We start from the raw sequence: 13,805 nt of genomic DNA, 5'->3' as shown, positions 1-13,805 counted from the left end.
ACCGATCGCCAAGAAGTAGAGATCTGCAACATGGTCATTGCAAATAATGCAATACAGTTTTTCTCGATTGCTTTGACACATTTTGCACATCATGGGTCAACTTTATCTAATGCTCACACCTTCTTTGCACGGCAAGAGTCCTCTCTGGTGAATCAGTTAACTATTTCTCATTGCTTTCACACAATTTTCTTTGACTTTTAATACACTTTTCAAAACAGTTAACACACTTCTCACAAAGAGACACGAAACATAACTGATTTACCATGGCAACACATTGCAGACACTTAGTAGCAGCCAATTGGAACTGCTCTCTCAATTCTAAAAATTATCAGCACCTGTGTGAACTCTCTTTGCAAAACAAAGCAAGTAGTTCTCAACCTATCAAAGAGGTCAATAGCTTGAAGTTGACACCAAGCATGGATCGAGGAGGACGTGGACGAGGACAAGGAAGAGGAAGAGGTCGTGGGAGAGCTAGACAGGCCCCTGCCAGGGGAGGTGGCCCTGGTGTTAGGAGTTCCAATGAAATTAGGGCAACAATCATTGACCATGTTGTAAATCATGGTCTCTCCATGAGAGAGGCCGGACTAAGGGTGCAGCCAAACCTGAGCAGGCATACGGTGGCATCAATAGTTCGTACTTTCCGCAATGAAAATAGGTAAGTCACTTTGCTGGTCAATTTACGTACTGTACTGTGTTTCACTGTATTTGCACTCTTGGCAACAGCCATTTCTGTACTATTGTAAAGTGTTGCCATACAGTAATACAATGCATTACTGTAGTTTTACTAGAGTCATTTCCAATAGAGTACTGTAACTGACTTTCAAAATATACAGTAGAATTCTGATTACTGTACATTTACAGTATTTACAGTCATTGGCACTATTTTCACAGAATCAACACACTGGCCCACACTGGTGGCAGGGGAAGAATTTTCTCTGCTGAACAGGAGGCTGCCATTGTGAACATGGTAGTTGCTAACAATGCCATCAGATTGCGTGAGATAAAGGCAGCGGTCTTAGCTGACCAGGTGACTTTTATGAACATAAACAGTGTCAGTCTGGCAACAATAGACCGCATCCTGAAACGCAATCTGGTGGCAACCAAGCAGCTATATAAGGTGCCATTTCAAAGAAACAGCGACCGCGTCAAGGCAGCACGTGCACAGTATGTACAGGTATGGATCTGTCACTGCATTTGGATTTGTCTTGCTGCATACTGTAAAATTCAATTACAGTAGAAAACAGCATCTTCTGTATATGTTACTGTATGATTTACTCTGAATTTCTTTTTGAATGTAGAGAGTAATGGATCTGGAAGCAGACGAAAGGCAGTATGTCTTCATCTACGTCGATGAGGCTGGATTCAACCTCTCCAAAGTTAGGAGATGTGGCCGAAACATCATTGGTCAGAGGGCCACAGTAACCGTGCCTGGACAGAGGGGAGCAAACATCACCATGTGCGCTGCTATTTCCACAAATGGAGTCCTTTGCCATATCCCATCTATAGGCCCATACAACAGTGATCGCCTAATCACATTCCTCAATGCATTGCATGAGCGGCTGGTACTGCCACAGGAGAGAGGCCTGTTCAGGGCAAACATGTCCCATTTTGTCATAATTTGGGACAATGTGGCCTTCCATCATTCAAGGTTAGTGAATGACTGGTTCACGGCTCACCCACGCCTGATGATATTGTTTCTCCCTGCATACTCTCCCATGCTAAATCCAATCGAGGAGTTTTTCTCCTGCTGGCGTTGGAAAGTATATGACCATAGGCCTCATGACCAGATGTCATTGCTCGATGCAATGAATGCTGCATGCTTGACAATCCGCGCAGAAGACTGCCAGGGGTGGATTCGCCATTCAAGACGTTTTTTCCCTCAATGTATTGCAATGGATGACATACTCTGTGACGTGGATGAGAACATGTGGCCTGATCGTTAGGCCCGTGTCGACAATGCGTAATTTTCCTGTATTTTTATTTTTTTCATATTTACAGGGTTTCATTTCATTGTGTTTCATTTACAGTACTTTCTTTTTTGAGAATTGACCTTTGTTGTACTGCATATTGAACCCTGTCATTTTGATTGCTTACAGTATGTGCATGTGACAAGTACTGCAAAAAATATTTTTCTGTCAGAATCTTGTCAGAATCTTGCCATTTTGTACACAGTAGAACAAATGTAAATCAATGGTGTTGACAGGTACTTCAGCAATACAAAAACAGATATTTTACTGTATACACATTTTCTGATTTTACTGTAAATACTCTGTGACAGTATATTTCTAAGTTATATAACTAAGTTAGAGTGCTCAATACAAAACCCAAATTGTAGTATGTTGTCAGTTGTAAAATAGTCAATACTATGAGGGTGTTGAACAAAAGTTGATATTGATAGCTGTAGTTTCAATTTTGTTATCCATTATTAAATAAATGAGAAAACATACATGTTCAATTGAGCACAAATTGTAGGTTTTGATGGATGTGTGACAAGTTTTGAGAAAGTGGTGTCATTCTGCAAACATCATAAAGTGTTTTGGTTATTTCAGCTTCTGTTAAGGGCTGTGTGTGAGCTGTTTTGAAAAAGTAAACTGAATGGAAAAATGGGCCAAAACGATCGGGAAAAACTGTAACACTGACACAGATCCGTGACACAATCCTCCAAAACATCAACTCCATCAGCATTTCCACAATAGACCGTGTACTGAAGAAAAACCTCATGACCATGAAGCAGATCTACAGAGTACCATTCGATCGAAACACAGACAGAGTGAAAGAGCTGCGGTACCAGTATGTGCAGGTAAACCAATTATTCATGGTCTATCAGTTTGTATAGCCTACACTATGCAGAGGTTCCAATTTCTGAGGGTTACCAGTATCCTCCTTACCTTTGGAATCCAGCTTTACAATGCAGTATCTAACCACAGTATTTTGCCAAAGAACTGTAACAGAACACTCTCATCATTGTCTCCCTTCTATTTGTGTGGAAAAAACTACCTGCAGAACCTCTGCATATGCCTGCAGGGCCGCATGCGTGGCCGAAATATCATTGGCCAGCGGGCCACAGTGAATGTCCCTGGCCAGCGGGGGGGGGGTATATTACCATGTGTGCGGCCATTTCTGAAAATGGTGTGGCCACACACATGGCAAGCTTGGGCCCATACAATACTGAGAAGTTCCAGAGAACAAGAGGGGTCTCGAAGGGCTCCACCTACCCCAGTTTGTTGTTGTGTGGGACAACGTCAGTTTCACCATGGCCAATGCATCAGGGCATGGTTCGAGACGCATTCAAGGATGCATAATGTCCCACTTCCTCCCTACTCTCCATTCCTTAACCCTATTGAGGATTTTTTTCTCTGCTTGGAGATGGAGAGTGTATGAGCATCATGCTCAGAACCAGAGGTCCCTCCTCAATGCGATGGATGCTGCCTGTGAGGATATCACAGGCGATCAGTGTAGAGGATGACTAAGGCATTCAAGGCGCTTCTTCCCACGGTGCATTGCTAGAGAAGACATCAGATGCGATGTTGACGAGAATTTATGGCCAAACAGAGTGCAGCGGATGGATGGCCCGGAAGATGAGGAGGGTGACCAGGAGCAAGAGGGAAGTGACACAGAGTAGTCAGAATATTACTGTATTTTATTTGTGATGCTTGACTGTTTTTTTTTTGTTTTTTTTCCTGTAACATAGGCTACTGTAATGTATTTTGTTTTTGGTTCTTGCAGGTTTTTGTATTTTGTATACATAGGCCTATATTGTATACCTTTTCCTTTGTAGTTTTTTTTCTTTCCTACCTACAGTAATGTGTAAAAATGTGCTTGTGAATAAAAATAGTTACAATTTCCTCAGCAGAATGAGTGCAGTGTGTGGTGTGAAAATTGTATTCCTTTAGCTAGACCTTTTCCATAAAGACAAAACATCTAATCATTTTGACTTGCAGTGCTTACACAATGCCAAAGGGACAATGCATTTTGGAAGCACTGATTATTTGTGTGAGAAAGGAATTTAGTTTTGACACATGGGTAAACTATTTTTGGAGCGATATGAGGATCCATGTAGTTGTGCTGCACCGTCCAGTTTATTTTGACAGGAGGACAAAATGAATAAAAATGTGCCAAAGCAATTGAGAAGGATCTATGCCATTTTGATGGTACTGACTATTTATATGGGATAGGGACTTCATTTTGAAGCAAGAATGAACGTTTTGGGAGACATATGACATTTTGCTGGTTATCTCAAGTGTTGCGAAGAACTGCAAGTCTGTTTGGCCAAGTGACCCTATAGTTATAGGAATGTCATCTCAGTTTCAAGAAATGAGCCAAACCAATCGAAAAACTGTAAGCAACTGTAATCAAGACAGGCCTCTGAGTCCCGTAAGACCGCCTAACACCTCATCTGTTTCGGTGCCAATAAAGCAGCTATTCAGCAAACAGTCTCCATTTGTCAGCTGACCGACCAGCCATCGCTGTACCAACCCAACAGGGTACAGTTTGTTTTTATTTCCCCACTCTGTGTTCCTCCACCGTCTGCTGGTTCCAAATGGGCAGAAACTTAGGCAACTGGTTTAAATCACAGGAAATATTGCTGAATCCATTTTTCACAGGCGATCACTCAGCTGAAATGTGGGGCAGGGGCACCATCCTATCAGGTAATACTCCCATATATCCATTCCATTTCATTACCCTGTCCTCCTGCAAGTGCTTAGCTCTGCAGTTCACACCCCTGCCCACTAAAAGATTGTCTATCAAAGTGTCATTATCATGCCTCCGTGACCTCTATTTCATCATCAGTGTAGCTCTGCCAAAGTGAGATAAAACTTTGTTTGTGACAGAGTGTGCAGAGAACATATACAAAAACATTTTTAAAGTCTGGTGACGTGAACTCATGACCTTTTTTTTCCACAGGCTACAATCCTGCGACACACTTCAGAAGGTGCAGAATAAAAAAGTGTCCAAAGAAAGCTGTAATAACCTCTTCAAGAAAGCCCTCCACATTATTTTCTTTGCAATGTTGGGCCTGCCAATGTCTCAAGTTCTTTCTCTGATTTATATGAACACCCTCTGTAATCACAATCTATCACAATAGAACTAACGCAATAAACAGTCACAGGTTTTGGACTTAAGCTAGCAAATCCTTCCTCTCTCTCATTCTCTCACTTATTTTACACATAAAGATCATTTAGCTCATTTTGTTGACTACTTCTCTACTCATTAGAACAGGTGATTAACATCCCAACAGGTGCTCAAAGTTTAAATTTAACAAATCTGGGCACTCAGGATTAATTCTTCTTACATTAACTGGTCTCTCTTCCAGATGTTTGTATTCTATTTCTTATAAGAGAAATACATTTTTTATGGGTAACCTGCAACACACTGACTAAAAAGAGAGACAACAGAAGAGAACAGTACCAAATAGTTTGTCCATTTTGTTAATAATTAGCACCAGGACATTGTTGTGCATTTTGCATTGATATCAGAAAAATTGGTGAGAAAAAGATGAGAAAAAGAATTAAAGCTGACAACTTGGAAAATAACACGAGGCTCTGCGGGGCTTTTGAATTTGTGCCCATAGCAGTAGGCAGCCAATAACATCTCATGGGAATGCTCCGTGGGTGGTGTTGCCAAGTGGAAAATGGAAAAAGTACATGCATGTTGAGGTAAATGACTTTTTGACCATGGCTCCAACTATCAAAGTCTGCAGCAAAGCTGTTTCACTCTGCTGCCTCCTTAAATTACAACTTTACTACACACATACGTGGATATCATTAAAAAAAATAAGGGGAGAGAGAGGGGGGGTTGTAAAATTGCTTTAAGAAAAAAATAGTAAAGGATGCTGTCTATACAACAAGTGATTAAAAGAAAAGAATTCCATTCATACAGAAACAAAACAAACATTCCTTCCACAGTGAAGGGTAACTGTAAATTCACAAGATCCAAGAAATATAGAACTCTTCTTCTGACAATCGAAAGGTGTTGATCGCACATTTCAAGGTAGCAGCTTTTCTGGTAGCATTGAAAGGTTATTTTCTTATAGTTGATTCTTGTTTTGAATGTGTAGCAGGGATCTTTGTGGCATATTCCACCGTCTCCACTCCTCACTAAAGACTTGGCCCATACAAATCATAGATTATTATGAACAGCTTGGAAGCGTCAATTTATGCCATCTTCTTAGAAATAAAACAGGTGATGAAAGAAACATGTGAAGATTTCTGGTTCGGAGGATGAGAAACCCTCACGTTTATATCACATCTTCAATCTGAAAGCAATTGTAAAATGTCACGCTTCTAAAACTCGACCGTTCCAGCACAGTGAAACGTATTATTTTTAATACTGTGCAGTCAATTTTAAATCATAACTGTCACTTATAGGGAAAAGGTTGAACAATAAACAGTGGATGTTTTCCTTCCTCACTTTCCTTCACAAACTGATGAATATGGAGGCACAGCGTTGTACATACTTACAATATGTAAATTCAACCCTCTTCAGAATGGTCATGATCAACATGGAAAGTGGCAGCATAATTTAAGAGGCTGTATTTACAGCTCCCGTTATTCTGTCCCTATTTCTATCTCATTTCTCAAATAGGAAACATCTGAAGACTCATAACATGATGGTTGCATTTTTGTTCTCATTCTGATGCAAAGCCCAGATCTTTTCAACTGTCGGCTGCCATATTTGTGCATTCGGCTCTTTTTATGCCGAGGCACTAACAGCACAGTCCAGGTGCTACTTGCATAGCTTTGTGTAGCTTCACAACTTAAACTGTGTGCTTTCAAATAGGCTGAAATGTTAAATGTGCAGAGATATTCTCCCGCTGACAAAATCAAGCTTATAAAACACAACTTACTTAAATCTCAGTCGTCTGCAGCTTTTTGCAAATGCAGGAGAGGGAGTTCCACTCCAGACGTTAACCATAAAAGTATATGTCAACATTCCCCCAGTAAATCGCTTGCATATAAAAACACTAAGTCCATCACAAGTTGTTAAACAGCGGCAAAGACAAACTTCATTTTCATGGAATATTTAAACAAGACATTCATCAGAAAAGTGGAGAACAAGATGCACTAATCAGGGTTCATGCAATCCTCTGGGTGCTCTCAATTTTCTTTTGTCTCCACACAAATAAGGACATCATCTAATCTGCACCACTGTCAGGTCGTCTCAACCTCACCTCCTTAATATAGAATCCCTGCAAACCTCCGTGACAGATATGGAAATATGTTCGTTATTGTTTTGTTGCTGTGATCCTTCACTCAAGAGATATTCTCACCAGGGATATTTCTGAAAGGAGACTGAGCTTTACAGACAATCACATGTAGGATGGGAAGGCTTTTCTGTTCTGGAGAAATTAGTTGATTAGAACTGAAATTCCCATCAGATTCTAATCACAGAAACTCAAATAACCATTCTCCCACTTTCTCCCAATTTGGAGATGAAAGCACATCAGACTCATGGGACGTTGCAATTGCACCAGAACTGCCGCTTATCTATTCTTGTAACAAGGCCCGAACACATTCTACAAAATGAACAAAGACTGTAAACAAGACCGTCTGTGATACTATTCAGCAGAAATGTTTCATTTAACCGTTATAGTTACCCAACATTTTCTTTTCAGTCAGAGTAAAGTATGATGAGCAACTGTGCCAGTGGGATAACATTTTAATGCTGTGCTGTCATGTATGCAAAAATTCAGATTTGAAGTGATCCCTCAGCTGGAGGCTCCGGCTGGTTCTGTATTCAGCATCTCATTTTAACTGATATTATGTGATCTGTCATTTCCAGAACATAATTAAAACTGTTTTTAATGCAAATATAGGATTTCCAATATGAGCGTTCAGTGCTGTTTTCATGGAGCTCTGGTGGAATAGTCTCTCTACTCTGTTTGCATGATTATTAGGCAAATTGTATTCCTCTGGATTCACTTGAAGGTTGAGCAAATTAAATCCCAACAGTCAGTCTTATCTATCATTGAACATCAAACTGAAAAGTTTAACAGAGGAAAAGTGATGGTTGTCTTTCTCAAAGGAATATAGAAGTATCTTCAGTTCTCAGGCAACTGGATTCTAACAAAATAATTTGCCTAATTTCTTGAAACACAACGGGACAATTACATTTTTGATCTTTAAGAAATCTTCAGTCGACAGGTAGCAGTTCCTTTCTTTTCATAAACCCTGATAAACCTTCCATGGATGGAGTCGGGCCTTTATTTAGTCATCTTTAGCACATTTGCTGGTAACCAGCTAAGTCCCTTTGAATGCTGCAGACGTCTTCCTGTGCTACTACTTGAAGAAAATGTCCTCCAGAAACTGGCAGCAGGTCTGAAAGAAGATTTTCGCTCCCATCTTGCCTGACTCAGCGTGTTGCCCAGTGTCCATTAGTGATCCGTGTAGCTCCATGAAACCTGTTCTTCAGTTTGTGAATATTATCCAGAGCTGGTCTTGTTTCAACTTGCTTTATTTTGTCCATTTCCCTAAAAATGTGGAGAAAGATCATGCCTCCGAACACACCGGATTTGTCATATTACTGGAATCCAATGGCACTGATGGATAACAGCTTCTTTCAGATGTTACTTTTCTCAAGCATTGCAAAGTTCATTTTCTTCCTCATTCATTCATTTCCTTTTGGGAACGCCTCAATGGTTGATTTAAATCAAGACTGTTGCATCTATCTGAAGGACTTTTCAGAGTTTATCTTTTGGCCCATTTTACTGGAGGTAATGAATATACCTGATAATCATGTTCATATAAGGTGTTAATCACTTCAGGTCCCACCTTCATCACACAAATTACACAGATCAGATGAAAATGATCAAATCCAATTAGTATTTAAGTTAAAAAAAAAAAAAATCCTAATTGCTGTTACATGCTTCTCAGATCTGTAAATGCAAAGAACCAGACCAAGGTAGTTTTTAGCATAGACATTATAAAGATTCTTTATATGTCTATGGTTTTTAGCTGCATCTACAGACATCTCCAGCCCGACATCTGTTCAAATCAAGACGCCATATGGTACCTACAAGGAAATACGCACAGAATTAATGAGGTCAGAAAAATCACTTAAGATACCAAAGCGCGCAGTGTAGTCTGTTTTGAGTGTGCTGGAGGAACCTGAGCAGTCACTATAAAAGAGTCGCTAAGGAACAAAAAGAACAAAACAAGATTTTACACTTATTTTCCTTTAAATGCTAAAGGGAAAGGTTGTACCCCGCCTCTCGCCCAATGGATGCAATCCTGAATTCAATCAAGCGGCTTTAGAAAATGGATGCATGCATGCAGCAGGAAAAATGCTTACTGAAGTTAAAAGGTACATATTACTACAGAAAAATATTTCTTTTTGGGGGGAAAAAAAGGCCCACGTAACATGGAAAAAGGAACACTTTGGGTGTGGGAGATTTTTTTTCTCACACAACTGCAACCATTTTGTCACATGAAATAAAAAAAAAAACCTGTGCAGAGGAGACTTCTAATAGACCTGCAAAGACGTGCTGTAGTCGTCCTTGAAAGCCTGTAATTTAATTTTACTTGTTCTGAAATCGTAAGTACTTTTAACAAGATGTTTCACCCTGTTGCAGGAGCTGGAAAGAGAGGCACAGATATCTATTTATGGGCTTGTTTCTCCTTGTGTCACAGCTCTGCGATTGTTACATTTCTGTGTGTTTCTTTGTGTGGCACACTGACAGACCCCAAGCCGGTTTCACGCCTGACTTGCTAACACCGTCTCCCTGACTCTTGCAGTGAGAACAGATGGCAAGGACTTACCCCGCTAAGAATCCTTCCAACACACACATGCACGCACGATCATGATGTTCAAGAACTTCCTTGGCGCCGGCTGATTTGCCTCTCGAGCCAACAATGAGTCATCATGCACATCACGATGACTTCTCCCCACAAAGTGTCTGCATTTGTGTGTGGCAGAGTGTTTTATTAAATCACCTCGAGTCAGCAAGTCAGAGCTCAACACCTGCTGCTCTTTTCAGTCACACACTCCCCGAGCACGCTGTCCTCCTTGGTCCAGCCAGGAGCCGAGCCTTGGTTGTGTACAGATGATATCAGTGAACTCACTGTGTGGGTGGGCAATCGCAAATGCATGTGTGAGAGATTGTGTAGGCGGACAAAAGTTGGAGGAATCTGCAAGGCCAAAAGAAATTCTGAACAACACTGCTGTGCAGGATACATTAAACATGCAGCTATGAAGCCTATGGGGAGGGGGGGTTCTACTTTCGTGAAAATCTGCAATAGAGTTAATAGACAACCCACTGGTAGAGCCCAAGGGCAGCAGTCTCAGAAAAATATAACCAAAGTAAACGTGGAGCTTTTTACAAGCTCACAAGCATACGCACTTCGTCTGTATACCTTTTCCTACTTTATTTTTCCACATTTTGGACAAATGCACTCAGAACTTTAGGTTCACGCATTAACGTTAACATTAATTGTTTGTGCTACCACAACTTGGAAAAGGCCTGGAACACCATTTGGACGCTGCATCTCTACATCACTAATAGCTTCTTGGTGAAATTTCAAATTTCACCAAAAAAAAAAAAAAAAAGGATAACTCCCTGCCAAGCTTATTGAACAGATATCTACCGTTGATGCAATCCATCTCATTTGAATAGTCCTCCGTTAATGCCACTGTATTCCACACACGGGTGACTTATTTTAAAAATGAAAATAACTCCACAGGTTGTTGACCGATTTGATGAGTATGAATGTGACATGAACTTTACAAAGAGTGTCGAAACTCAAATCACACAAAATGATGGAAAGGTGGATACCACCCCGTGTCACTTTTATTTTCTAAGTTCCTGCTTTCATCTGACTGTAGTCCAGGTTTAAACTATGTTAAACAGCAGCACAGGAGCGACTGAGCAGGAGCCTGCTGGTTGTGTGATATGAACGCCCAATTATAAAAGAAGGTCAATGCAATCATGGTCTGTACAAACAGACTCGGGGGGGGGAAAAAAGGTTTAATCAACTTAAAAGAGAACTTTTTAATCAAGAGTACATCTTCACTCAATACAAACACTTGACATGTTATTGTGCACCACTTGAACTCATCAACGTCTTACAGCCCTCCTTTTTTCTTCTTTTTCATATTTTCTCTGAAAGCTGTTTGAGACAGAAAGTAGGTTTTTTACTGGTCCCTCAGCAAAGAATTTTCAATTTCCTGTCACTTAAGTGGATGATGCAGTAAACATCGAGGCAGGTATTAAGTTACTGGTCAGATTTCTTTCTTTTTTTTTCAGCAGAAAATAACTTCCAATGTCCATGGAAAGGACTCAGCCGGAAACAAGACCTCCAGAGCAATCTAAGCATCGTCGGGTTTGTCTGCTGGTGGTCCGCATGGCTGAAGCATCTTCTCCATCAAATTGAAGCGGACGCGAGCTTTGCTCTCATTCTCAGCGACGGAGAAGTAGTTGAGCAGGTCAAAGTGTCCCATGTAGGAGCAGTATGAGTCACGGTGCTGGTTGACCAGCCACTCCCACTTGCTGGTGTCAGCATGTCCTGTGCCAATGTACTTCGACTGAAGATGCTCCAGCTGACTGTGGATGTTGTATCGGTCCGTCATTCTTGCGGAGATGAGTCCTACGGGCTCTGGTTGGAAAAGGAAGAGAAAGAGTTGAACAGATTTAAGTTCATGCATTAAAAGACAGACGGCACATTGACATTAGAACCAATATTAAATCATCAATGCCCTAAAAAGTCTAGATGTTGCCAACTCAAGATAAATGTTATCTTTTACTGAGTCCAACAACTTTGCCAGACAGAGGAAACACAGCAACTAACTTCACCAGAAAGCAGAAAACATTCAGAAAAACATTTTCCAATTCATCCACCTCAGGCGCTTTGAAAGGAACCGAGTCACTGCACCTAATAATGCCGTAAGAAAGTTGGACTCAAAACTGTTATCCTTGACGCAGACTTTAGGACAGCTCTAAGCCATGACCTATTTCTGTAAATCCATCTGTTAATGCAGGTCTTATCTGTTAACAGCTGAAATGGGGATTTTAAAAAAAAAGTTTAAAGGTCGAGGGTGGTCATTTTAAGCCATTTTCAGGGTTCTCAATTCATTAAGCCGAAACATTCACGGACAGGAGTGTATCTGAGAGGTGATCATATCAGCGGCATGCTTGTCTCCTTAAAGACTTTATAGTTTAGATTATTTGTAGGATTTTATTGATCACTTTTAAAGCCTTGGATGGTTACTCTGAGGTCACAGTCAGATAGAAAATATTTAGAGGGCTTAAAAAGAGAAATGTTTGATTTATGCATTTCCATGTACCTTTTTACTCCCATTTATAATATATGGGCTTATTCAAATGTCATCTTCCTTTATTGTCTTTATCTTAATTACTAAAACACTTCTTTTATTTAAAATTCTTATACACTTTATCGTCCCGATCATTACAGTAAAAACATAAATGCCTTTTAAATCTCGCTAAAGCATGTATCCAACTGAACCACCGGGTCAGTTTCAGTTTTAGTAAAATCAAATGTTATCAGTTTTCGTCTTTCTTTCTCTTTCTCTCTCTCTGTATAAGAAGCTTATTTTTTTGTCTCTTTATAGCCTAAAAATGTATGTACAGGGCTCTCTCGCCTCTCGCACTTTTGTTTGTCTGCATGCTAACGTGAGCTAAGCTAACCGGTGTTAGCCCTTTCAAAGTCCGCAACATTACCCCTTTTAAAGGGGATAAATCTAATTTTCAGGATCATAATAATGGTTTTATTAAAGTAAGATACTTACTTAAAATGCAGTGAGTTCAAAAAATGAAGGCAAAATTTGTAAAAAAAAAAAAGTGGGAGTCAGAATAGTCTGCACTTCGAAACAAGTTGGTCTAACGATCGCTTCTGGTAGGTTCCCCCTGCAAAGTGAACCGAGATGGAACAATGTGTCTTACTTTAGTTCCGGCGGGTCGAAGAATCAGATCAAGTATACAACTATTCAGATGCCGGAAGATTTATCAACAAGTCAAACGATTCCATTACATACAGTTCCACCATGGATAATACCTGAAGCAAAAGTAGATTTATCATTATTAGAAAAGAAGAATAGAAATAATTTTAGTTTGAATAAATATGTTGTACAGGAACATATAAATCAATATTATAATTATGTAAATATATATACTGATGCATCCAAAACTTTAGATGATAGGATAGGGATAGGTATGATTGTACCGCAATTTAAAATTAAAGTGGGGAAAAGGGTAAGTGATGGAGTATCAGTATATACTGGAGAAATGATTGCGGTACTTTTAGCAGTTCAATGGATAGAAGAGGTTAAACCATTAAAGTCAATTATATGTTCAGATTCAAGTTCTTCATTAGTTAGTATTCAAAATAGTAAGTCAGAAAGTAGACCAGATGTATTAATAGAAATAGAACAAACACTATATAGAATTAATATGATGGGGCTTATAGTTCATTTTATATGGATACCAGCGCATTATGGAGTTGAGGGAAATGAAATGGCAGATAGAATGGCAAAACAGAGTGTAAAAAGAGTAATGATTGATATTAATGTAAGAATGAGTGTAAAAGAGGTAAAGGGTATTATAAAACAAAAAATGGAAGAGAGATGGCAAAAGTTATGGGAGGAAGAAAGAAAAGGACGTTGGTTGTTTAAAATACAAAGGAAAATAGGGAAAATGAGAAGAACAGAAAGAAGTAGGAGAGAGGAGATCATTATAACAAGACTTAGAATTGGACATAATGGATTAAATAAAAACCTTTATATGATAGGAAAACATCAATCAGGGAAATGTGAGTGTGGGGAAGATGAGACAATAGAACATGTTATGATATATT

At 39.7% G+C, this 13,805-nt stretch overlaps 1 protein-coding gene across 1 annotated transcript; it reads right to left on the bottom strand.

Annotated features, from left to right (window-relative positions):
* Nucleotides 1–10,943: 10,943 nt before the first annotated feature.
* sf3b5 (splicing factor 3b, subunit 5) lies at nt 10,944–12,867 on the bottom strand. Its single transcript, XM_075484885.1, has 2 exons — nt 12,742–12,867; nt 10,944–11,591 (listed from the first exon to the last, which is right to left on the bottom strand). The coding sequence occupies exon 2, from the start codon at nt 11,563–11,565 to the stop codon at nt 11,305–11,307; it is 261 nt and encodes an 86-aa protein (XP_075341000.1). The 5' UTR covers nt 11,566–11,591; nt 12,742–12,867; the 3' UTR covers nt 10,944–11,304.
* Between the last annotated feature and the right edge of the window lie 938 nt (nt 12,868–13,805).

Source organism: Odontesthes bonariensis, chromosome 2, assembly GCF_027942865.1.
Source record: "Odontesthes bonariensis isolate fOdoBon6 chromosome 2, fOdoBon6.hap1, whole genome shotgun sequence".
Classification (NCBI taxonomy): Eukaryota; Metazoa; Chordata; class Actinopteri; order Atheriniformes; family Atherinopsidae; genus Odontesthes; species Odontesthes bonariensis.
Note: the sequence above shows the minus strand (reverse complement) of the source record. Positions and strands in the feature narration are given on the sequence as shown.

Coding starts and splice junctions, on each gene's coding strand:
- sf3b5 (XM_075484885.1), bottom strand. CDS start 11,565: ATGACGGACCGATACAACATCCACAGTCAGCTGGAGCATCTTCAGTCG.